The following is a 26,057-nucleotide window of genomic DNA, read 5'->3' as shown; positions in this document are numbered from 1 at the left end:
AGACTCATCCCTCCACATTTGTGACTTTGACTTTTGCAGATTTGATTATTCATGGAATTGAAGAATGTGTTCTCTCTAGGAATCTCTAGGTCTTCGAGTGCATCTCTATGGTCAACTTTAACCAAATGTTGCCCTGAAGGACCTAGAGATTCCTAGAGAGAACCCTCCACTAGGCCTTTGTAGCTCCTTCATGCCAACTCTATGGTCAGTCTCTGGCTGATGTTGGCCTCAGAGCTGCCCTGAAGGACCTAGAGATTCCTAGAGAGGTGTCCTCTCAGGTCCAAAGATGGCGGGGGTTTCTTATTGGTGTTTTGTGGAGATTCCCGGGGGTCCTGTGACCTTGAGCCCAGCCAATGGGGCGAAAGGGAAAGTCTATAGGTTGAAATCGGTATTCAGAGTGTAGTGGAGTCTCCCTCCTTGGAGGCTGTCTTTAAGCAGAGGCTGGATGGCCATCTGTCAATGGGGATGCTTTGATGGAGAGTTCCTGCATGGCAGAAGAAAGGGCTTGGACTGGATCAGGGCCCTTCTTGGGGTCTCTTCCAATTCTAGGATTCGATGATTCTCTAAACCCGGTTTTGTTTAAGGCAACCAAAGGCCAGAGAGAGTGCTTTGGAGGGAGGTTTGGGAAGCGGCTGCGAAGGGTTTGGCCTTTGGTCCCCGAAGGCAAGGTCTTCTTGGGCCCCTCTCTGCTGAGGGCCTGGGAGCAGGAGGGCTCCATCCTGGGCTGAGGCCAAGCCTTGCCCAGGGCAGCCCAGGTCCCCCAGCGCATCTCCGGCTGAGTTTGTGGCCCTCAGGGAGGCCCTCAGGGAGTTGGTGCTGGGGGCGTTTTCCCGGCGTTGGCCGAGAGAGCCAGCCGTGGCCCTTGGGGGCTCTTCCGAGCCTGGGGCTCTCTGGATCGGGGCAGCAGCAGCAGCATCAGCAGCATCTCTGGGGCTTCTTCTCCGCGGAGGACTCTCCTCCAGCCATCATCGCTCGCCCTCCTTTCCGGGGCTTTGGGGCGCTGTGGCCCTTGGCCTGCCTGCCTCGGGCTCTGGCCTCGTCTCCAGAGAGCTCCGCGAGCGGGGTCTCGGAGGGCTCTCTCTCCTCCCTGGCTCCGTGTCCCTTTCTCTCCCGCAGAGGAGCCAGGGGCCCCCGCTCCGTCTCTGGCTGGCACTCGGACTGGCACTGCCCTGGGGAAGGGGGCAAGGGGGGCAGGGAGAGGGCCTTGGGGCAGATAGGCTCGGAGGGAGCCAGGAGGAGGAGGAGGAGGAGGAGGGGAAGGGGCTGGCGGAGCGGAGCAGGGCTGGGCAGCCTGGCCTTCTGGGCAGCCCCCCTCCCCCCGGGGCCCGGAGGAGGCCGCTCTCTCTCTCGCTCTCGCTCTCTCTCTGGCGGCGGGCGCTGCCTTCGGGTCGGGATCCAGGGCCGGCCCAGGCCCCCTCCTTCCCTCCTCCCCTGGCTGCCTGCCTGCCTCTCTGGGCCGCTGCTTCCTGGGCCTCCGGGGCTCCTCTTGGCGCCTGTCTCCGTCCGGAGGCGAGGGGCCTGGGCTGGCTCCGGGGCTGGCTCCGCCTTGGCCTCGGGAGGCGGAGCAGGCTTCCTGTCTGGCCGGGAAGCCCAGGCGAGGGAAGGAAGGAAGGGGCGGCCGGGGCGGGACTGGAGGGCCCCGGCGGGGAGGCTCCGGGGAGCTCCGGCCGCCGGCCCCCTCTGGCCCCTCTCTGCGTCCGGAGAAGAAGGGCCCTTTCTGGGGAGGGGCGCGGGGGCGGCCTTCTCCTCCTCTTCCTCCATTTCCCGCTCCGGCGCCCGGCCTCTGGCTGCTCTCCCCGCGGGGCTCCGGCCTCGGAGGCTCTCCTCCTCCTCGCTCTCTCGCTCGCTCGCCATGCAGAGCCGGCTCCACATCCTGGAGGACCTCAACATGCTCTACATCCGACAGATCGCCCTCAGCCTCCAGGTCAGGAAGGAAGGGCACCCCCCCCCTCCCCCAGGACAGGGAAGCCAGCAGCCAGGCGGGGATCGGGCTGGACTAGATGGCCCTTGGGGGACCCTTCCGGCTCTGGGGCTCCGAGTGGGATGGGGAGGGCCCCCTGGAAGAGTCTGCAGTCCAGAGGAGGAGGCAGGCCCAAAGGGGGCAGGGAGGGAGGGAGGGAGACGCCGGGCAGCTTGAGAGGGGAGAGGAGGATGAACCCCGCTTTAAAGACTTGAAGGGAGGCCATATTGAGGAGGGAGCAAGCTTGTTTTCTGCTGCTCCAGAGAAGAGGACCCAAGGAGCCCTGGATGGAAGCTGCAGGGAAAGAGATCCCCTAAAGATGAGGAAAAGGCTCCTGAGCGAAAGAGCTGGAGACGAGGAAGAGGCTGCCTTTGAGTCTCGCTCCGTCTCAGGGGAGGCTTGGAGGGAGAGTTCCTGCAGGGCAGAAGAAGGGCCCTTCTTGGGCTCCCTTCTCACTCCCGGCCCTTGTATGGCAGAAGGGCTCCAGGCTTCTCGGAAAGGTCCCTCTCCGCTTGAAAGGGGGAGCTGGGCCAAGAGGGCCCCCGGCAGAAGGGCCTTGTGCAGCTCAATGGCAAGGGCCCTCCAGGCCATGCTTTGGGGCAGAGAGGAGGCTGTGGAGAGGAGCCAAGAATGTCGCCTGGCATCATGGCTCCCGCTCTTTGTTGCCTCTTGGCCATAGTTGTGTCGCCCACAGCACTGACCGCATTGCAAAGCGCTCTTGGTCCGGGGGGGGAGGGCTGTTCCTTCGGTGCCTCCCCAAGGAGCCCTCATTTGGGGGGCTTGGATGGACATATTTGGGAGGGATGGAGGGTCCCTTCTACAAGGCTGTGACCTTCTCTGGGTCCCTCCACTTGGGGCTCCAGAACATCTCTTGGAGATGTGGATCCTCACTGCCTTCCAAGGGGTTCTGGGGGGCAAGCAAGTGGGGGGGGGGTACAGTGTTTGTTCCTTAGAACATGCTTGGTCTTGGGGTGCCTTTGCCCCCCTCTGCCAATCCAATCCAACCCCATTCTGCCACGAAGGAACACAAGCCTGTGCCCCATGGCCATCCAGCCTCTGCTTCAAACCAGCCTCCAAAGAAAGAGGCAGCAGCATCTTCCATCGTCTGGCAGCTTTTGCAGTAGAGGCATTCTTCCTAAGGTTCAGGTGGAATCCCTTCCTGGAGTTCGAACACAGTGCTCCTTGTCCTATTCTCTGGCGTAGCAGAAAACAAGCTTGCTCCATCCTCAGCATGGCACCCCTTCAAATATTTTCACATGTCCATCATGTCAATTGGTAACCTTCTCTTCTCCAGACCAAACCAACCCAGTTCCCTCAGCTGCTCCTCAGAGGCCTTCCACCATTTTGGTTTCCCTCATTGGACACGCTCCAACGTGTCCACTTCCCTCTTAATGGGATGGTGGGGCTCATTGGAGGTCTCTTGGTGGGGTCTACATGAGTCCATCTGCGTCTGGGGGTCTTCCAGAGAGGCAGGGCCTGCTTAGGGGCTGCCCCAGGCCCTGGCACTCCCTTCCCAGGGAGGTTAGCCTGGCTTCCCCTTCCTATCCTTTTGTGGGCAAATGGACACCTTTTAATAGTTTTTGGGTGGGTTTTTCCAGCTGTGTGGCCAACATTTTGGATATCCTCCTTTTTGATGATTGCACTTTTAATTTCCTCGACAGCGCACTTACTTTTGTGTGTGACGTAAATCAATCCCCTCCTGTGTCTGCCTGGTGCCTCAGATGGGGAGTTGCCAGGGCTTCTGCCTGGAAGGGTTCATAGCCCTACTGGCCCCAAAGGGCCCCATAGCGCATCCCTGTGACTCACTCTGGCTAAGTGCCCCTTTCCTTCTGGCATGAGAGAGAGGGAAAGAGAGAGTCAGGTTACTCAGCTGTAAAGTTTCCTTCCTGCAGCTGTGCCATGTTGCCACCTTGGCATGCCAGGGGCTGCTCTCTGCCTGGGCACTTCACACATGTCTGTCTGTCTGTCTGTCTGTCTGTCTGGTGGTGGCTTTGCTGGCAGCAGAGGGTGCTCTGTGTGGCATGAGGCAGGGAAGGATTCTCTTTCCAATGGGCCAGGGCTTTGAACCAATGGGATTCATAGAGTCCTGGAATCACAGAGTTGAAGCCATTGAATCCAAACCCTACTTGGCGCAGGATCTCCAGCTGGAGCAGTGGTTCCCAAACCTTGGTTCTTCAGATGTTTTGGACTTCAGTTCCCAGAATTCTTGTCACATTGAGGAAGGAGCAAGCTTGTTTTCTGCTGCTCCAGAGAACAGGACCCAAAGGAACAATGGATGCAAACTATGTGGTGGATTCTCCTTCTTTGGAGGCCTTTAAGCAGAGGCTGGATGGCCCTCTGTCAGAGATGCCTTGATTGAGAGTTCCTGCATGGCAGAAGGGGGTTGGACTCGATGGTCCTTGAGGTCTCTTCCAACTCTATGATTCTTTTATTCTCTGAGTCTATGACTTCTAACCAAACTACCCGGGGCTTCTGGAAACGGAAATTCCAGACTCCTGGAAGAGCCAAGTTTGGGAATCACTTATCTGGAGCATCCCCAGCAGCTGGGTGCCCAGCCTCTTTTGTGTTGTGAGTTCGATCCCAGGCCTGGCATCCTTCCTTAGGTCACTACAATGAGTCCCCAGCAGCTTGTTGGGGGCAGTTAGCGTACACACATTGTAAACCACTTAGGGAGCGCTTAAGTGCACGGATAAGTGGTATAGCAATGTACTTGCCATTGCTATTGCTATTTTGGTAGATGCCCAGAGAAGGAGATCCTCTCTAGGCCATGGGTTCCATTCCTGAGCCACTCTTGCCCTCAAGAGGTTCCTTCCCCTAATGTCCAGTCAAAATCAACCCTCCTGGAACTGAAAAGCATGAGCTTTAGTCCTACTCTCTGGGGCAGCAGAGAACAAACCCATACCTTTCTCTCTGGGGCAGCCCTTGAGGTATTTAAAGAGGACCACCATGATCCAGACACACTGCAGAAATAATCCAGTCTGACACCACTTTAACTGCCCTGGCCCAGTGCTGGGGAATCCTGGGAACTGTAGCTTTGTGAGACATTTAGCCTTCTCTGGCAGAGAGCTCTGATGTCACAACAAACTAAAATTCCCAGAATGCCCTAGCATTGAGCCAAGACAATTAAAGCAGTCTTCAACTGTATTATTTCTGCAGTGTGTTTTGGAGCCATGCCACCTCTCAGTCTTCTCTTCAGCAAGCAGAACATGCCCAGCTCCTTCAACTTCTCCTCATACGTTTTGTTTTCTGTTCCTCTTATAAATGCTGCCTTTCTCTGAACCCACTCCAGCTTGTCTATATCTTTCTTCAAATGAGGAGCCCAGAACTCATAGAATCATAGAATCATAGAGTTGGAAGAGACCGCAAGGGCCATCCAGTCCAACCCCAATCTGCCATGCAGGAAATCCAAATCAAAGCATCCCCGACAGATGGCCATGAGCCCTGACCAGTGCAGAATAAATTGGGACTAGGGCTTCCCTTGACTTGGAAACTATGCTTCAATAAATGCAGGATAAGATAGCATGTCTCGTCTTTGCTGCAGCATCACACTGATGGCTCATGTTCAGCTTACGACCAACAATAATACCAGTAATTTCTGTCTGCCTCTGAAACAAGCAGCCTGTGGGGCACAAATGCACATAAAACGCGCCTGAGAGTCCTCTTGCAATCTTGCATGGCTGCCCAGAGCGCGGGCGGTCAGGGCCGCAGCCGATCACGAGGAAAGCAGCCCAAGGGCCAAAAAAGCTGATCTGGGGGTGGAGGGAGGGACCATGGCAGCCAGTGGGGGAGGCAGTGCCAGCGGGGTCCCAGTATTGTGGGCATGTTCCCTGCAGGACTCTTCGCTTGGCACAGATTTGACCCTTTCTGTTCTCTGGCGTGCTTTCTGCCCACTTCTCTCCCAGGCCAAAGGCTCTGGCTGAGCAGGGCCAGCAAAGGCATCGCTGGGTAGGAATGGCTGGAGAATGAGGCCATGGGTGCTTTCTGGGCAGCAGGCAGGTCAGACCCACTGACCCTTCTTCTGGGCATTTCTGCTGCACAAACTCCGCTGCCATGCCTGGGAGAGGTGCTCTTACGTGGTGCCCTCTGTGCCAATGAAGCTTCATCCCTCACCAGCTGTGCCAGTTGGATTGTCCACCTCCAGCAGCAAAATGTTGGGCAGGGGCTGAAGCTGAGTGGGCTGGGGCACCTTTAACATTAGGAAGAACCTCTTGACAGTAAGAGCTGTTTGACCGTGGAACACAAATCCCTCAGAGATTGTGATGGAGTCTCCTTCTTTGGAGAGGCGGGATGGGCATCTGTCAATGAGGATGCTTTGATTGAGAGTTCCTGCATGGCAGAAGAAGGGGGTTGGAGTGGATCAGGGCCCTTGGGGTCTCTTCCAACTCTATGGTTCTATGAATCTTAGCCATTTGTGTAGAAGGTTGGGCTGGCTTCAAGGCCAGGCTCCCTGGTGTTGTGTAGTGAGTTCGATCCCAGGCAGGGGCTCCAGGTCAACTCAACCTGGCACCTTTCCATCAGTCACTAACATGAGTACCCAGCTTGTTGGGGACTATTAGCTTACACTTTGTAAACCACTTAGTACATCAGCAAGTGGTATAGAAATGTACTTGTTATTGCTAGTGAGGGGCAGTGTGTGTGTGGGGGGGGCATGGACACACAAGAGTTGGCACTGGCTCTGGCCACCTTGACCAAACGTCCTTCCCTTGCAGTCTCTGTCTCTCTCTCCATCCCAAAGGCATTGTCTTTTCTCTCTGTGCTGAAGGGATTGCACTCTCCTTATGCCTAAGTGTACTCTTAATATTTTATATAGACCTGAAAACAGACTTTGGTGTGGAGTGAAGAAGGATCCTGATTTGGGGGGGGGGGGTTGCAAACAGACATTGCTGAGGCCTGAGCATCCCTCCCCCCCAGGCTTTTCCCAATTAAGACCCTCCTCCGCACTTGGGCCATAATCCCCTGGTGGCCAGAAGCTGCTTAGCCCAGGCCAGAGGCATGTGGCCAATGGTGGGGCGGGGGGGGGGGGGGAAGGCTAGCACTCCTTCCTCTCCTCTAAAGGTGCAGTCCAGCCCTTGGAGGGAGTGGGGGGGAGTTTCCTGACCCCTCCGCATTGACCTCTGGGGACTGTGGGGGGTAGGAACAGGCCAAGGGTGTGGTGGGGCAGATTGTGGCCCCAGTCCCCACAGCCAGAGCCTGTGGTGGGACCCTGAGTTCCTCTCCCCCTTCTCAATTTCCCCCTCCCTTTGCTTAGTTGGGGGCAGGAGAGGGTCCCCTGGGTGGGTGTTTGGGTGTCTGGGAGAGGCCTCCTCCTCGTCTCTCTCTCCCCAGAAGGTGGGTCAGGGGGCTTCCTGGGGGGGGAGGAGGAGGAATAGGAAGAGGAGACATCCCCCCTCCCCTGCTGCACCTGCTATTTATAGGCGGCTGGTGATGTCAGTCCTTCCCAGCTGCTGGGCTCACTCGCCTGGCGCTTTCTCAGCTGGCGCAGTGGGGCTGCTGGCGCTGGCTGCCTCCTCTCCTCTTCCCCTTTGCAGCCCCCTCCTCAGCTTGGCTCAGCTGTCACCCACAAACCTCACAGCAGCTGCTGCTGCCATCACTGCCACCACCGCCATCCCCACCATTGGTGCCGGTGCTTTGCCGCATTGAACGGCTGGCCCTGCCAGTGGGCGGTGGGCAGACTGGCCCTGTGGGGTGGGCCATGAGGTGGGGAGCTGGAGCCAGGGCACCACTCCCAGCACAACATGGAGAACGGAAAGGTCGCCAAGGTGAGTGCTGCCAGGCAGGTGGTTGGGCGGGTGGGCAGGGGGCTTCTGTGTCCAGGTGAGTGGCTCACACACCAGGGCAAAGTAGGGCATGCATTCATCCTCCATTCCCTGCACACAAGCCATGCCTCTGCAGCCCCATCTCTCAAGATTTACTCGCTTGCTCCTGAAAATTCCCATTTATGTGCTTTTTTTTATTTTGCTGCCTCACTGTCATTTGGTGCTGGGCTTGTGGAAGGAGATCTTCCTGTGGTGGGGCTGCTGGTGCCAAGGAGGAGCATCTTTTGCAGACATATTGGATTGTTCTCTGTGTGTGTGTGTGTGTGTGGGTCTCTTCCATATCTGGCACTGACGCAGGGGCTGCCCCATCCTACCCAAATGCGCAAAGGGGTGCCACTGGGATGGCTTGACCCGGGCAAAGGCCCTCTGACCAGGGGCTAAAAGAATTCCCCTTCCCCATCAAGCTGGAAAAGACTGGGAAACCAACCCCCCACCCAGCCCCACTCCGCTCCATAATTGCTAAGGGAAGGGCAGGCCAACATTGGATTCTGATCCTTTTTGGAAACTGCAACCATTGCTCAAAGCATTTCTTCCTCATTCTGAGTGGGTGGGTGGTGCTCTGCACATGCTCTTTTACAGTCGTTTCATGGCACTGTGGTGGCATGAGTTGCCTGGCGCGTGGATGTGCCCTGTAAGGGTCTGCCAACCTCAGGGTCTCAGCTGGCATCCCCTCCACAGGTAACCTCACGGCAGACACAGCCTTTCAGATCCCCCTGGGTTGGCACAGCAGTCTCTCGACAGGCTTGATTTGCCCACTGCAGATGGGCAAATGGCCCCTTGCCATCTTCTTCCCTCTCACACCATCCCCAGTTGTGTCCATGTTTGGGAGGTCTATATGGATGGCAATTTCCCTCCCCACTTGTCAGAGCAACCTTCAGTGGGCTCCCCCCCCCCCCCCGATCAGGGTTACTTGTCATTGCCCAGCAGAGAGGAGGCTTCTCTTTGCACATGCTCTGGGGCATCCCTTTCACCGGGGTCAATGCTGTGCACTTTCCAGGTCTCATGTGTGTGTGTGTGGGGGGGGGCTGGAACTCATGAAAAGGGGGGTGGTTGCAAGGATGTCCACTGCCATCATTTTGGGAAGGGGATGTTCTTCTTTCAAGCCTTCATCTGATAAGAAACTAAAGCCCTCCCCACTTGTTTAGAATGTGGTGATTTCTGCTTTGCGCATCCAAACCGCTGAGCTTTGTGGGTCACAGGCAGAAACACGTGGCAATAAAGATAAAGGAACCAACAGAGGGGTCTGGGAAGGTAGCCAGTGCTGACACCCCAGCATCATTTTGGGACTCCATCTGCACCTGCACCTGCACCTGCTGGCCTTAGATTGCTGAGGGAGAGCATTGTGCACATGTTCAGAGGCAAGGCATGCTCCTTCTCCTAAGTCAAGCCATTTGAAACAGGGCCAGGGCTTAGCTGAGCCTTGCACTGCATGGGACCATTTCCCCTCTCTTTAATGATCCAACTGTGGCTGAAGAAGATGGAGTCTAGGGGAAAGCATCCTCAGAAACAGGTAGCGCTCTCCAGCCTCTTTTTGGAGATGTCCAGGGAAGGAGACCCCCCCCTCTCTGATTCCAGCCAGGATGGGGGAGTGGCAGTTCTATTTTTTCTATGTAACCCCCCCCCCACTCCTCCTCACCCCACTCTGAGCTAAATCAGAGCCCCCCCTCACTCCCAGGCAGCCAGCCCTCTGCCCTGTGTTTTCCATTGCCCACCTGGCAGCTGGGGTTTCCAAGCCAGAGCATCCCAGACCCTGAGATGTCAGGGGTAAAACCTAAGGCCAAGGGGAGACCCCAATGATGTCACAGGAGGTGTCTTCCTGGTGATGTCATATGGGGCAGCCCTTCATGATGTCAGTAAGCATTAGGCATTCAGTGTTAATCACAGTTGTCTAGAGGATGTCACTCAAATGCTTTTAAAAGTCTAACTAAGGGGAATACACACATATGTATATAGGGGAATATACATACATACTTACATACAGTACATACATACATACAGAGGGCCCTCCACATTTGCAGGTCTTAGGGGCACAGGACCCCTGTGAAAGTAGGGGAAAATGCAAATAAAAAACCATTGGGGCTTTATTTTGCCTGTGAGAACACCTCTCTAGGAATTTCTAGGTCCTCCAGTGTATCTCTATGGTCAACATCAACCAGAAGTTGACCATAGAGTTGTGCTGGAGGACCTACAAATACCTAGGTAAGTGTTTCTCAATGAGTCTCTAGGTTTTCCACTGCGACTCTATGGTAAAGTTCCAGTAGAACGATGTTGGACAGGTGACCCTCATGGGTTTTTCTTGGCAAGTTTCTTCAGGAGATGTTTGCTGTTGTCAGTGTTCCAAGGCTGTGCTCTTGCCCTGGGATTCCTCCCCTTTGCCCTAAGGAGGGGAGACAAAAGGCCATCCCCAAGGCCCAGGCCCTGGGACATGGCCACCCTATTGCTGCTACACCGCCCGGTCTTTGTTCCCTGGGGCCTTTGAGCTTTCCTGCGCAGTGCGCACTTCGGCAGCATTTGCACACGCGGCCTCTCCCCGCTTGTCCCTCTCCAGGGCACGGACATCCAGAAGAAGATTGACCATGAGATCCGGATGCGGGAAGGCGCTTGCAAGCTGCTGGCGGCTTGTACCCAGCGCCAGCAAGCCCTGGAGGTCACCAAGAGCCTGCTGGTCTGCAACAGCCGCATCCTGGCCTACATGGCGGAGCTGCAGCGCATGAAGGAGGCGCAAGTCATGCAACGCATGGCCAGGCGGTCAGTGGGCAATGGAGGGTTGCTTGTATATTTGTGCATTTGTGTGTATGAGAGGGAGAGAGAGCGCTAGGACTGGGTTGCCAGGTCAGGACCTCCTCAGCCCCCTTGGAGTAGCCACAGAGGGGAGTGTTGAGTGGCGGCCAGTTGAGAGGCTCTGGCCAGCCTTGCCAGTCTGCAGCCTTCCCTGGTGGTGTCTTCCTTGAAGGAGATGGTCCTTGCAGCCCTTCCTTCCTCAGGAATGAGAGAGCGAAATAGAGACTGCATCCACACTGCAGAAATAATCCAGTCTGACGTTACTTTAACAACCATGGCTCAGTGCTGTGGAATCCTGGGATTTGTAGTTTGACACCAGAGCTCTCTGGCAGAGAAGGCTGTCTCACAAAACTAGAGTTCCCAGTATTCCATAGCACTGAGCCATGGCAGTTAAAGTGGTGTCAAACCAGATTTTTTTTGTGTGGGTTTTTCGGGCTCTGTGGCCAAGTTCCAGAAAAGTTTCTTCCTGACGTTTCGCCAGCAGCCTCTGTGGCATCTGGCATCTTCAGAGAATGCTTTGCCTGGAAAAGGTTGGGTGTATATATACTGTGTGAGCCTGGGAATGCAGGAGTGATTTGCACGTGTCTTGGATGGCAATACACATGCAACTCACTCCTGCATTGTGAAGTCGAAGGCTTTCATGGCCGGCATCCATAGTTTTTGTGGATTTTTCGGGCTATGTGGCCAGAAACTCTGCTAGAACATGGCCACATCACTCCTGCGTTCCCAGTAGATATACACCCAACCTTTTCCAGGCAAAGCATTCTCTGAAGATGCCAGATGCCACAGATGCTGCTTGCGAAATGTCAGGAAGAAAGTTTTCTGGAACATGGCCACAGAGCCCAAAAAACCCACAAAAACCCATGGATGCCGGCCATGAAAGCCGTCGACCTCAAACTGGATTATTTCTGCAGTGTGGATGCAGCACGACAGAGAGTGCAATTAGGGGCCAGTGATTCCTGCAGGGCACCAGTTTCGGTCCTGACTGTTATCAGCCTCCTTGAGCCTCAGGGCTGGGCTCAGGCGGGGAAATGCAGGATGCAAATGGAGAGAAGAAGAAGGCAGTCCCTGGGGTTGCAATGGCCATACAGTGGTGTCAGGGTCTGGTCTTAGACCAGGACTTGGGAGGAGTGTTCCTGGTCAACTTGAGAGGTGCTGGGGCACGAGTACGAATTCCGAAGCGCTTCCCCAGGCGTTGCTGGACTGCAGCTGGCCAGCATGGCCAATGGTGGAGGATGCTGGGTTGCAGCCCCATTGCTTCTGCTGGGCCTCTTGCTGTCCTTGTGGGGCGCCTGCAGGATTGGGGCCCCGGCCCCGGGGGGGGGGGTTCTGCCTCTTTCCAGGGGTTGGGGGGCATATTTTCTTACCCATCTGGGTTTTCCTGTGGGGGATTCCTGTGGTGTGCCCCCAAACTCTCATCTCAGAGAGATTTCTTTCAGAAGCTATAGAAACATTTGAGTTTCCTTTTCTGCCGCCTTTTGTTTTCTGAGCTACATTTTCCTGTTATTTCACTTTAATGGTTCCATTGTTCTGGCAGGATTTTGTTTTGCTGTTCACTCAGTTCAGCATTGTGAAAGGTGTGCGGTATATAGATTGTTTAAATGCCATTTTTTACAATATGAATCTTGGCACCACAGTTAGCCCTTCTGTTCCCAGAGATGCTCAGTGCTCTGCTGCCGATACAGGCCACGCTCCTGACTTCCCCGTAACACCCCACGCATGCGGGAGCGGTTGTGTGCGCAGGGTGGGGGTCTTGCCTTGGGGTGGGCAGCCTCCTGTCGCACCTGACTGTGCTCCGTTTCTGCTTCTTTCTCTGCCCACAACCCTTGCCACCCCACACCTCAGCCCTTCAGATGCTGGCCCCCTGGAAGATCGCCTGCCGTGCCGCGGCAGAGTCTGCATCTCGGGTAAGGAGCTGGTTTTATTTTATTCCTAAAATTACATCATACAATCATAGAGTTGTACAGCTGGAAGGAACCTCCAGCCCAACCCCCTTCTGCCATGCAGGAACTCTCGATCAAGGCATCCCTGACAGATGGCCATCCAGCCTCTGTTTAAAGACCTCCAAGGAAGGAGACTCCAAGGCAGCATCTTCCACTCAAACAGCCCTTACTGCCAAGAAGTTCCTCCTAATGTTGAGGTGGAATCTCTTTTCCCATAGTTGGCATCCATTGTTCCGGGTCCTATTCAAGCTTGATCCCTCCTCAATATGGCATCCCTTCAAATACTTATACAGGGCTCTCATATCCCCTCTTGACCTTTTCTTCTCCAGGCTAAACATCCCCAGCTCCCTGAGTCTCTCCTCGTAAGGCTTCATGGTTTCCAGACCTTCCCCTATTTTGGCTGCCCTCCTCTGGACATGATCCAGCTTCTCGACATCCCTCTTGAATTGTGTCCACCTCTTTCTTGAACTGAATTTTCCTGTAGCTTCAGTCCATTGCTCCATTGGGTCCTGTTCTCTGGAGCAGCCGAAAGCAAGCTTGCTCCATCCTCACCATGATATCCTTTCAAATATTTACACAAGGCTATCCTGTCATTAATTTATATCTCACTGCTCTCCTAAGAAAGCACAGCTAAGAAAGGAGAGCCAGTTTTGTGTAGCGGTTTGAGGGCTGGACAAGGATTGTGGGAGACTGGAGTTCAAATCCTCCTTCTGCTCATCCCTGGAAACCCTTTTAGATGAATCATCCTGTCTCAGCCTCAGAGATGGGGGCCATGGAGAGCCTCCCCTGAAGAAACCTGGCCAAGAAAACCCTATTTGTAGAGCCAGAGGTGCTTTGAGTGGCCTTTGGGAGACTAGCGTCCGAATCCTCCCTGCCCAGTGGCCCCTGAGTGAGGAGGGGTCCCAGGGGCCATCCAACGCAACCCCCCACTCCGTGCAGGAACTCCAGCTAGAGCAGCCCCAGACTCTTTTTGACAGCATCCAGCGAAAGAGATCCCGCCAGTTAATGGACGCTGCGTGGTATTAACAAGAGGAGGCCAGTCCTTGACTCTCTCCCCGTCTTCTTCCAGATCTCCGGATCCCCCTGATGTGGAAGGACACCGAATACTTCAAGAACAAGGGAGGTAAGCCCTTCCTGGAATCTCTCCCCGGCCTCCAGGGTCTTTGCTGCAAAGGAGAGCAGCTGGGCTTCTCCTTGGAGCATGCCTTGGCGACTGCAGCATCGTGGTCCTGGGCAGCTTCAGAGTTTGCTTCCCATTTGCTTCTGGGCAGAAGTCCAGGTCCTAAACAGGATATAGAGGAATTCCTCTTCCGAATCAAGCTGCCCAGGGCTGACCATCAGCCGCGTTTCATGCCCTCCTGCTTAAAGAAGCTCAGGGCCCTATTGGTAGCTTGCTCCGGATGGAGATGAGATTTGGGTCCCTTCCTTGCCTTTAGAAGGGCAGAATAGACCCTCCTTTTCCATGGAGCTTTATTAATGCTGCATGCCCTGTTGCATTGTAATGTTGCTCTCAATGGGCATCTGCGTATCTTCTTGGGTTCTTCTGGTTTTCTGATAATTTTTTAAAAATGATTTTATTGAAGAACCCCCCCAAAAAAAACCCCAAAACAAAATCCATAACAACAAACAATACAAAGCTTTTGGGTGTGGAAGTATACCTCTACAAGAAAAGAGAGTCAACCATTATATTTGGATTGCTGCAGTTACTACCTGGTAGTAGGTGTTTTATCTAAATGAGGGCTTGCAGTTGTTCATCTCTCCTGATGCTGTTGGACTGCTGTTCCCAGCATCCAGACTAGCCAGCATGGACGATAGGAGTTGCAGTCCAACAGTGCTTGGAGGGCCACATCATTCCCACCCCTTTCTAAACAAATGAACAGCTACCTAAGTACTGCCCTAATGAATGGCTTCGATGGTTCAGGGGAAAACGTGGTCCGGCAGCTGCGTGGCAGAGGATGGGCAGGACCGATTGGGCGATGCCTGTGCTGTCACAAATGCACTTTGGCCTTAGAGTCATAGAATCATAGAATCATAGAATCATAGAGTTGGAAGAGACCACTAGGGCCATCCAGTCCAACCCCCTGCCATGCAGGAAATCCAATTCAAAGCATCCCTGACAGATGGCCATCCAGCCTCTGTTTAAAGACCTCCAAGGAAGGAGACTCTATCACCCTCCGAGGGAGTGCATTCCACTGTCGAACAGCCCTTACTGTCAGGAAGTTCCTCCTAATGTTCAGGTGGAATCTCTTTTCCTGTAGCTTGCATCCATTGTTCCGGGTCCTGTTCACTGGAGCAGCAGAAAACAAGCTTGCTCCCTCCTCAATATGACATCCTTTCAAATATTTAAACAGGGCTATCATATCACCTCTTAACCTTCTTTTTAGAATCATAGAGTTGGAAGAGACCACAAGGATAATCCAGTCCAACCCCATTCTGCCATGCAGGAGCTCACAATCAAAGCACACCCGACCCCTTCTTCACTGTGATGGTGCCCCACTGTAAAAGGAGTAAATTCCCTTTGGAGAAGAAGTGTGGTGGCCAAATGTTTAGATGAGCAAATGTCTATGTGGCACTTAAATGAAAGCAGTGGACAGCGTAGATGAGCCCTGGGTGAAAGGGCAAGGCTGACCCCGGGTGAGATGGGCTGGTGTGCTTTGTTTGCATTAAGAGGAAAGGAGGGTCCAGGGCTGCCCACCCACCCACCTGCCCTAGAGGAAGCCGTTGCTCCTGCTCCCCCTTTCCCCCTTTTGCATGGCTCTGGTGGGCTTTTCCACCTTGCCCTCGCCAACCCAGAGCCAAGGCAGGAGAGTTAGTAGGAAAGGGTTAGCGCAGTGGTTTTCAACCTTTGGTCCTCCCCATGGTTTAGAATTCAGTGGCCGCAATTCTTTACTGTTGGCCAAGTTGGCTGGGGCTTCTAGAATCTGAAGTCCAAAACAAATGGAGGACCAAAGATTGGGAACCAATGGGTTAGTGTGTTGAGAGAGCTGCTAATCTAATCTTTCAACACACAGAGACACACTTATCTGGTTGAAATACATTTACATTAGAAAGTGAACATTTACTATTAGCTTAATTTATATGATGATGATGATGATGATGATGATGATGATGATGATGATGATATAGTTGGATCTTGGTATCCACTGGGGTTTGGTTCCAGGAATCTCCATGGATACCAAAATGTATGGATGCTCAAGTCCCATTAAGTATAATGGCATATTGAAATGGTATTCCTCAAATAAAATGGCAAAATCAAGCTTTGCTTTTGGGACTTCATATATTTTTTGAATATTTTCAAGCTGTGGAAGTTTGAATCCATGGTTATGGAGGGCCAACTGTGACGATGACGATAAATTAACTGTGCCAACAAAAGTCTCAGTGTCCAGTGCTTCTGCAGGAGCGTCCTGGGGCTTTTTGGACCCTTCTGTGGGCAGCACAGAACGCAGGAGGGCCATCTGGCTTCAGAGGTGGTCAGTGGCAGAGCGTGTTTCGGTAGACGTGGCTTGAGACTGTGGCCTAAATGCAGTCAGCAGTCCCCTTCTTCTGCCATGCAGGAAATCCAAATCAAAGCCTCACCGACAGAGGGCCATCCAGCCTCTGTTTAAAGACCTCCAAGGAGGGAGACTCCACTAGACTCCGAGGAAGGAGTGAGTTCCCCTGTCGGACAGCCCTTACTGTCAGGAAGTTCTTCCTAATGTTGAGCTGGAATCTCTTTTCCTGCAGCTTGCATCCATTGCTCCGGTCCTAGTCTCTGGAGCAGCAGAAAACAAGCTTGACATCCTTTCAAATATTTAAACAGGGATATCACATCTCCTCTTAACCTTCCCTTCTCCAGGCTAAACATCCCCAGCTCCCTCAGTCTCTCCTCATAGGGCTTCATGGTTTCCAGACCCTTCACCATTTTAGTCGCCCTCCTTTGGACACATGGCTCCAGGTTCTCAATGTCCTTTTTGAACTGTGGGACCCAGAACTGGACCCAGTATTCCAGGTGGGGCCTGACCAGAGCAGAATAGAGTGGCACTATTACTTCTCTTGATCTAGACACTATACTTCTATTGATGCAGTCTAAAATTGCATTGGCTTTTTTAGCTGCCACATCGCACTGTTGACTCATGTTCAACTTGTGGTCTACTTAACTTAATTTAACTTACCTATGTGTTGCCTTACCATTCAGCACTTGGTTCAGCAGGTCTTTTCTGGCTGGCCCAGGCAATGGGACTGAGACCTTAAGGTGTCTGGATAAGAACATGGTCTGGCATTACATTCTCAAGGTCTTTTCCTTTTTGGCCATTCTGTGCATCTCCAAGTTTTGGGCTACTTTCTGAAGTACTCCAGATTTTATAGCTATAAAGAAGCGTCTGGCTTCAGGGATAATGCAGTCTTCCTTATTTTTAGAAATGGGGTTGGAGAAGGACTTCTCTCTGGGAGGGTTAGCTTCAAACGCCCTTGCGGCAATTTCTCCCGCTGGACCCATTCTTGAAAAAAGGGTTTGGATCTTGTGACCAAAAGGCCCTGATTTCCCCAGCGCTGCTGCAGGGAAGCGGGAAGCCATTTTGCAAAAACCCAAGAGAAAGAGGCTTTGGAGAAAGAGCCGGCTGGGAAATGTACATTCTGTTGACTCCTGGCCCAAATGAGCATCTCTCCCCATTAAATAAGAACTTAATATTCAGCTCATGCTGACATTTTAGCATAAGTCAGTCACATAAGTTAATAAACAAATTTAATTAAGTTGCCCATTTTCCTTAGAAAATTCCTAACTTAATTAATGATTTTAATTGGCTACTTCCTGTTGTTGCTCCAGAGAACCTCATGCTTCTGTGGTGCAAATCACTGAATCATAGGGTTGGAGGGGATCCCAAGGGCCATCCAGTCCAACCCCTGATACCACTGCAGGAAATCTGCATCTAAACCATCCCTGAGAGGTGGGCTACTCGACCGAAGGAGGGTCCAGCACCTTCTGAAGGAGTCTGTTCTGCTGCTGGAGGTCTTGCAATGGAGTAAAGGCAGCAGTGGGGGGAGTGGGTATTGTGGGGTGGGATTTGAGGCCTGAAGAGTTGCTGTTGCTGCTGATGCTTGCTAATGTGAGACCCTTTCCAATTTCCCTGGACAGACTTGCACCGTTGCGCCGTGTTCTGCTTGCTCCAAATCGGCACAGAGATCTATGACACGGAGATGGTGCTGGTCGACCGGACGCTGACCGACATCTGCTTTGAGAACAGCATCCTCTTGTGAGCCCCAGAGCCTCCCCTCCCCCCCAGCCCTGTTCTCCCCTCACTTTGTGGGGTGAGAGATGTGGGGGCCCCTCAGTCGCAGCTGCGGCTGAGAATTTGCCCTTCATCCTGCAATGTGAAGGAAAGCATAAAGGGGGGGGGGCTTTCTCTTTCTCCCTCGCTTTGTTCACATCACAGAGGTCTAGGTTTTTCAGTAGAACTGAGCATTTGGGACCAAGAACCTGTGGGGTGCAGGCAGGGAAAGGGGGTGACCCCCAGAGGCAGGGGGAAAGGCAGGAACAGCAGCCACACTGTCCTTCACACTCATATGGCAAGAAAGCTGGGCAAGGAGGCTGTGGACGAACCCGATGCTCCCAAAAGCACTCCAGTCTGACCAGCTGGGATGTGTAGTTTCCAGCAGGACCAGCCAGATCTTTGTCATTTCTCTGATTAATCCCCCACGTCCGCCCAGTCTGTCCTGGGTGGCTATAGAAGAGGATTCGGAGGTCAGAGTTGCAGCCATGTGTTGACCACCACATTATGGAGGAGCAGTGTTATGTATTACCTTCTCATTTAATGATCTTTTACTGTTATTTGAACTGGGTTGTTTTGCAAACAATAGAGCCAGAAAATATTTTAGCGTTCCTTGAAAGATTAAAATCAAATGATGTCAGTTGAACCCTTTAAAATGACAGAAAGGCAGGGTCTCCAGGGTTTGGGAAAAGAGGAGCAAGCAGGCGGCCTGGCCACTGGGTTGCCCCCATTCATGGCTGCCCCCTTTCCTTGGTCACTTAAGGTCACCTCTGGGCCCATAACCTGGCATTCGGGGAAAAGGAAAGCGAGTGGTGCAGCTGCAAGACAGTCTTTTGGGGAACATTTGTCTAAGAGTTTTAAGCTGAGAGGAAATTAGGAGGGGCAAGAGATCTTGGGGTCCCAAGGGTGCCACGTTGGGGGCCGGAGAGGCATGGCTGGGACACTGTGGGAGCTGGGCTGAGACAGTGCTCAGGATGAGACCCCCCAGCAACAGATTCTGAGGGTTGTCTGTTTTTGTGTTTTTTATTTGAATGAACATGAATAATTGAATGAAAGAGAAAGGAGTGGTTTGTTCCTTTCTTGGTGCACTACTTGCTATAGTGATCTGGAAAAGGGAATATTTAACTTTTCTTAAAAGATGGGGGGGGGGGGGGGAAATGGCCAGAGAAAATCCCCTGCTGCATCACAGAAGCCCCACTGCCACCCCACTCAACGCATGGCTTCCAGTGGAAGAGCCAGGGCTGATTTGCTCCAAGGGCCACCTGCTGTGGGTCAAGGCACTCTCCCTCATTGAAAGGGTGTCCTGGGTTCATTCCCTGGGAGCCTGTCTTTCCAAATGCCCACCGGCTTCCTTTTTGTCCTTTGGACTGTCAGAGGATGCACTTGCTTGGGCTGCAGCTGGCTTGTACCTGTTCGTCCCTCCATGCTGATGTGTGCCCCATCCCAAATTCTCTGCCCCCCCCCAGCACTGAGGCCGGCCCGGATTTTGAGCTGAAGGTGGAACTGTACAGCGCTGGCCTGGAGGAGGACTCGGCCCTTGGCAGCACCCCAAAGAAGCTGGCCAGCCGCCTGAGCAGCTCTCTGGGACGCTCCTCTGGGAAAAGGGTGCGGACGGCGCTGGAGGGGAGCGGTGTGCCTGGCAGCCCCTTGAGCAACGGAGGGAGCAGCCCCCTCCTGCTTCCAGCCCCCAGCGTGGCGTGAGTACCCTACCCTCCCTCCTTGTGGCCCTTGCGTCTCATGCGCGCATCCCTGGATGCATGCATTTGTGCCCCAGAGGTCTCCTCCAAACCTCTTTCCCATCCTTTATAGGGGACCCAAGTACCAGCTGCTGGCCTGCACCACCCTCCGCCTGGCGCACGTCCAGGATGCCTTTCGCACCCACGACCTCGTCGTCACTGACAATGGTATTCACTCTGTACTTAGCGGGAAACTCCACCCAATTCTCTGCAATGAAAAGAGAGATTGTGCCCAGATTGCTGCTGATGTGAAAGCATCTCCAGATGCTTGGGGTGAAAGGCCTCTTTGGAAAACACACTCTTTGTGTGTTTGTGTGAGTGCACTGGGGTGCAGGTGGGTGGCATATGCTCCCAGGACCCTCCACTACCACAGTTGTTTGGCACAACCCCCTCGGCTACAATCCTGTAGGTGTTCCCTAAATGTGTGAGTTCCCCCATGGAAGTGGGGGGACATTGTTTTTCAGGTGGAAAATGGCTGCATTCAGTTCAAGGTGGTGGAAGCGGAGTTGCGTGTCTTCTGCATCTGTGATGCGTGAGACCACATTCTCAGCTATGGGTGTCCCTTTTCCCTAGTAGGATTATGCCAGCTATGCATCCAGCTGCGCAACATTGCCATTCAACACAAGGCTTGTGTATCGCATTCAGTCCATCCTCCTCTTAGTGACATGCACATATGTCCCAGGAGGAGCCCTGGTGGTGTAGTGGTTCAATGCCTGTACTGCAGCCACTCACTCAGAACCACAAGGTTGCGAGTTCAAGACCAGCAAAAGGGCTCAAGCTTGACTCAGGCTTGCATCCTTCCGAGGAGGTGGCTAAAATGAGTACCCAGATTGTTGGGGGCAAATTAGCTTACAGTTGTAAACCGCTTAGACACTGCTTAGGCGGTATGAAGCGGTATATAAATGAAGCTTGTTTGTTTGTATATAAATTAAGCTTGTTTGTTTGTTTTGGTACTGGTGCAGGGGGCTATTCTCTTGCCCTGGCGCTCTGTCTCGTAATCTGGCAGCTGACAAGCCTTGGGAGGGGTTGCCAGGGCTTTTTTTACTGGCAAGGGGGAGGCAATTGAGAGCATGGAAACGGGGGTGCACCCCATCTGAGAGCAGACCCTTGTGTGGCCCCCAATACCAAGTCCAGCTGTTAGTTAGTTCATGGCCTGAATCATCTTCCCCTCTCTTCTCTCCCCTTGAGGAGCAGCCACAGCGGATGCAGAACTGCACAGGGCGAGTGCATGTTTCATGGTGGCTTCAGCATGCCACACTGCTATCCTGATGCCAAACCTCAGCCAAAGCCCCTCTCCTTTGGGAGCCATGCAGCTCTCTCCGCCAGCACCCCCCCCCCCACTTCCATGTCCAGTGGGTTCCCTGCCTGACTTCCCCCTTACTTTCTTTTCTCCCCACTGCGTATCCTACAGAGGAAAGCGCCTTCTGGCTGCCCCTTTATGGCAGTGTCTGCTGTCGCCTGACAGCCCAGCCAAACTGCATGGTCCACCAGATGATGTGCGGGTTCCTCAAGGTGCAGGTAGGTGCTTTGCCCATGGGTGTGCATGAGGGCATGCCTGTGTTGTGGGGGTACTTGAGAAGCAGGACCTGCAGCTGTTGTCCAGAGTCCTGTTGGAGCAAGGTTCCCCCTGGAAAGACTTGGAGAACTTTGTGTGATGCAGAGTTCTATGCCAAGGTTGCAGAGGAGGGGTTGTGCATGCTGTGCCACAGTGTGTGCTCGTTCAGGTGTGCAGTGCTGGCCATTCCTCACAAGGGTTGCATGAACAATTAACGCATGACTCCACATGCAAAGGTTGCTGCTATGCAACCCGATGGGGTATCTTGATCGCAAAGAGACTGGCCCCATCTGTAAGTAGCCATATGGTGATTAGATGGTAAACAGTCTGCCCTCTGATATTACTGCTTCCGTGTTTGGAGGCATCCCTTTGAATGTGCCCCAGGACCCAACATAGAGTGGGTACCCCTCTTTCCAAGAACCGTTGGAGGCCTCCCTCCCAATGCCACCAGATGTACCATGACCTGGCAGAGAAGAAAGAAATTCCCGATGGGTAGGAGGGGCTGGAGTGGGGGCATTCACATGGTGTCCCTAAACTGCTATTTACCCCCATCCCTCTGTCTTTTTGTGCAGCAGGGGGAGCAACAAGGCTGGCAGCGCCTCTCCTGCGTCCTGCGTGGCCCCAACCTCTTTTGCTATCGACACCCCCAGGATGCAGAGACCCAGGAGGAGCCGGCCTTCACTATTGCCATCAACAAGGTGTGCTTTTCAGGAGAGGGGGACAAAGGGGAGCCTCAGGATTAGTCTGGGCACTGGCCTCCTTGGACACTGCCACCACTGTCACATATGCAGGGTGTCCCCCATTCACTCCACAAGAGACAAATGCTGGAGCGTGTCCAGATTATTTAAATAATGAAGCTAGACTGGGACATGTAAAGTGGGGGCTGGGGGGTGTTCCCTTGGATAAGCCTGTGTTGTTTTTCAAAAGGTATCTCCCCCCCCCCCCAATTAGATGCCTGGTTCTTTGGGAGCCTGGATGTGCCCAGCTGCAGGGGTTCAGGGTGCAAAGCCTGGACATGGTCACTCCCAGGGGCAGTGATGGGCAATGGGCCAAGAAGAAGGGTTAGGGTGTGTGTTTGTGTGTGTAGAGGGGGTCTATCTGGAGGCTTCCTGCTCCCACCTTTCCATTTTTCTTTGTGGTGGGCATAATCAGCCCCTTCCAGCAAGAGGGAGGGGGAGCTACAGTTGACTCTTCTGCCCCCCCCCCCCCACGGAGAGAGTGGGGCTTGCAGGTGGCCTTGCTCTGTACCTGAGGCCTTTTTCCTCTCTGGTGTACATACCCACAGGAGACACGGATCCGGGCCACCGAGAAGGACCCCAAGAGCCGTTTACACTGCATGTCAGTGACAAACCGCTACGGGGGTGAGGAGGTGACCCACACGCTGCTGGCAGAGTCGCGGGCTGAGACCCAGCGCTGGATGGAGGCCTTTTGGCAGCACTTTTATGACATGAGTGAGTAGGGGGCCCCCATGGGAGGGACCTTTCCCCCCTTATTCTGTTTTCCTGGGGCTGGAGAGACACCCCAGTACAAGAGCCTGCTGGGTCACAGAGGTCTGTGGCTGGACCACTGTCACATCCTCTGCTGCTTGTTACATCTACTTTGGAGAGGTGGGGAGGGGCCTGGCATTGAAGGCTGCCAGGCTGAGAAGTGGGGTGTGTGTGTGTGTGTCAATGAGGGAATTTTGGCAGGTGTCTCTTGTTGCACAACCAGGCAAGGAGCCACGCTTGCTGAAACTCCTGCCTTCATTGAAGGCACGGGAGCCCTCTCTGGTCTTTGTTCTGGCAATCTTAATGGCATTGGCCCACATTGGAGGCTGGCAGGTGTCTTGGGAAAGAGCCCACCTGTGACCCTCTGCCCACCTGCCCAGTGCACAGCTTGGCTGGCGTGGCTGGGGAGCGGCTGCTCTTGCAGCTACCCAGAGTGACCGCCAGGGAGCAGGAGCACCACAGAGTTCTTCCCTTGGCACCAAAGGGCCGGAGGTTAGAATCCTAGAATCCTAGAATCATAGAATTGTAGAGTTGGAAGAGAAAACTAGGGCCATCCAGTCCAACCCCCTGGCATGCAGGAAATCCATATCAAAGCATCCCTGACAGATGGCCATCCAGCCTCTGTTTAAAGACCTCCAAGGAAGGAGACTCTATCACCCTCCGAGGGAGTGCATTCCACTGTCGAACAGCCCTTACTGTCAGGAAGTTCCTCCTAATGTTCAGGTGGAATCTCTTTTCCTGTAGCTTGCATCCATTGTTCCGGGTCCTGTTCACTGGAGCAGCAGAAAACAAGCTTGCTCCCTCCTCAATATGACATCCTTTCAAATATTTAAACAGGGCTATCATATCACCTCTTAACCTTCTCTTCTCCAGGCTAAACATCCCCAGCTCCCTGAGTCGTTCCTCATAGGGCTTCATGGTTTCCAGACCCTTCACCATTTTTGTCTCCCTCCTTTGGACATGCTCCAGTTTCTCAATGTCCTTTCTGAATTGTGGCGCCCAGAACTGGACACAATATTCTAGGTGGGGCCTGACCAAAACAGACTAGAGTGGCACTATTACTTCTCTTGATCTAGACACTATACTTCTATTGATGCAGCCTAAAATAGCATTGGCCTTTTTAGCTGCCGCATCACACTGTTCACTCATGTTCAACTTGTGGTCTACTTGGACTCCTAGATCCCTTTCACACGTAGTTTCATTCAGCCAGGTGTCACCCATCCTATATCTGTGCATTTTATTTTTCTGCCCTAAGTGCAATACCTTACATTTCTCTGTGTTGAATTTCATTTTGTTAGCTTTGGCCCAGCTTTCTAGTCTATTCAGGTCATTTTGAATCTTGATCCTGTCCTCTGGAGTATTAGCTATTCCTCCTAATTTGGTGTCATCTGCAAATTTGATAAGTATGCTCCCAAATCTGTCATCCAGGTCATTGATAAAGATGTTGAATAGCACTGGGCCCAGGACAGAGCCCCACTGGACACCCCACTGGTCACTTCTCTCCAGGATGAAAAGGAGCCATTGTTGAGCACCCTTTGGGTTCGGCCGGTCAACCAATTACAGATCCATTTAACAGTTCCTTTGTCTAGCCCACATTTTACAAGCTTGTTTGCAAGAATGTCATGGGAAACCTTGTCAAAGGCCTTACTGAAATCAAGATATACTATATCCACAGCATTCCCTTCATCTACCAAGATGGTCATTTTGTCAAAGAAAGAGATTAGGTTTGTCTGGCATGACTTCTTTCTCTGAAACCCATGTTGACTTTTTGTGATTATGGCATTGCCTTCTAGATGTTCACAAACTCTCTGTTTAATGATCTGCTCCAGAATCTTTCCTGGGATTGATGTCAGACTAACTGGAGGATCATTGTTGGGATCCTCTTTCTTCCCCTTTTTGAAGATGGGGACAACGTTTGCCCTCCTCCAGTCTGCTGGGATCTCTCCTGTTCTCCAGGAGTTTTCAAATATGATTGCCAATGGCTCCGATATTACATTTGCCAGTTCTTTTAATACCCTTGGATGGAGTTCATCTGGTCCCGGAGACTTAAATTCATTTAGATTAACAAGGTGTTCCTCTACTATCTCTTTACTTATTCTGAGCTGAGTTTCCCCTATTCTGTCCTCTGCTCCATTATCCTCAGGTTGAGCAGCCTTTGCCTTTTCTGAGAAGACGGAGGCAAAGAAGGTGTTGAGGAATTCTGCCTTTTCTCTGTCTTCTGTTAGCATTTTGCCATTTTCTCCATGCAGTGGCCCTACCGTTTCCTCCTTCTTCCTTTTGCTGCGGACATATCCAAAAAAGCCCTTTTTGTTGTTCTTAACCTCTCTAGCAAGCCTGAGTTCATTCTGCGCTTTAGCTTTTCTGACTTTACCCCAAAACATGCCTGCTATTTCTTTGAATTCCTTTTTCGTGATTTCCCCCTTTTTCCATTTCTTATACATCTTCCGTTTCAAACTCATCTCCGTTGAAAGTTCCTTCATCATCCATCCTGGTTTCTTGAGACACCTCCCGTTTTTCTTTCTCACTGGAACTGTTTGAAATTGTGCCTTCAGTATCTCTCTTTTGAGAAACTCCCATCCATCCTGAACTCCTTTATCTTTTAGTATTTCTGACCATGGAATCGCCCTCAATACTTCTCTAAGTTTACTGAAATCCGCTCTCCTAAAGTCTCGGATGCGTGTCTGACTCTGCCTGGCTTCTCCTCTCCATTGTATAACTAACTCCAGGAGAACATGGTCACTTCCACCTAATGATCCCACCCCTTGCACCCCATTAACCAAGTCATCCTTGTTGGTTAGGATCAGATCTAAAGTAGCTGAGCCCCTTGTTGCCTCTTCCACCTTTTGGACCATGAAATTGTCTTCCAGGCAAGTGAGGATTTGGCTGAGTTTGACTTCCAGCAAATATCAAGATAGTTGAAGTCGCCCATCGCTACTACATCTCTCTTTTCTGACTGTGTGGTCATCTGTTCTAGAAAGATATCATCCAATTCCTCCGTCTGACTTGGGGGTCTGTAGTAGACTCCCACCGTAACACCCTTGTTGTTTCCCTCCCCTTTGATTCTTATCCAGATGCTCTCCACCTGGCTTCCATGATTGATGTCCAGGATCTCTTCACTGGTGTAAATATCTCTGACATATAGTGCTATTCCTCCTCCTTTCCTGTTTGGCCTATTTCTCTTAATAAGGTTATACCCCTCTATTTCCACATTCCAATCATGAGACTCATCCCACCAGGTTGTGTGTCTTCAGGGGTCTCTGGCCAAGGCAGTCCCCTTGTTGTCTTTCTTAGGACTGGACAAAAGAGAGGCCACTAGATACATTAGGCTTATTGTGCAGATGGAGGGATGGTCTGGTTTTGTGCAGAAACCAGGTGCAGTAGGCTTATTTTTATCACTACGTATTACATTTTACCCACCTTTTTTATAGAACTGTTTTAATGTTTTCAATATGATTGTTTGTTTTAACTTTTGTGTTATCCGTTGTTTTTAACAAGGCAGATTGCAAGCTGCCTTGAGCCTCATAATGGGAGAAGGG

The 26,057-nt window shown here is 52.6% G+C and overlaps 1 protein-coding gene across 7 annotated transcripts in view; it reads left to right on the top strand.

Annotated features, from left to right (window-relative positions):
* Positions 1-26,057, top strand: part of RTKN (rhotekin) — a 40,523-nt gene that overhangs the window by 11,918 nt on the left and 2,548 nt on the right. For 2 of the 7 annotated variants that reach the window (XM_089526497.1, XM_089526501.1), the window contains exons 2-10: positions 10,325-10,524; positions 12,403-12,464; positions 13,570-13,623; positions 17,611-17,728; positions 19,210-19,440; positions 19,553-19,647; positions 20,891-20,997; positions 21,607-21,732; positions 22,320-22,485. In XM_089526497.1, coding sequence (XP_089382623.1) covers positions 10,325-10,524; positions 12,403-12,464; positions 13,570-13,623; positions 17,611-17,728; positions 19,210-19,440; positions 19,553-19,647; positions 20,891-20,997; positions 21,607-21,732; positions 22,320-22,485 — 1,159 coding nt within the window. Of the gene's footprint in view, positions 1-1,594; positions 1,925-7,418; positions 7,720-10,324; positions 10,525-11,906; positions 12,465-13,569; positions 13,624-17,610; positions 17,729-19,209; positions 19,441-19,552; positions 19,648-20,890; positions 20,998-21,606; positions 21,733-22,319; positions 22,486-26,057 lie in introns of those variants that run through there. The other 5 variants (XM_089526496.1, XM_089526495.1, XM_089526498.1 and 2 more) reach the window with 4 other exon arrangements.

This window comes from Sceloporus occidentalis, unplaced genomic scaffold (assembly GCF_023333645.1).
Source record: "Sceloporus occidentalis isolate IW3139 unplaced genomic scaffold, rSceOcc1.0.p SCAF_5, whole genome shotgun sequence".
In the NCBI taxonomy this organism is placed as follows: domain Eukaryota; kingdom Metazoa; phylum Chordata; class Lepidosauria; order Squamata; family Phrynosomatidae; genus Sceloporus; species Sceloporus occidentalis.
This window is presented reverse-complemented; position numbering and strand designations above follow the sequence as displayed.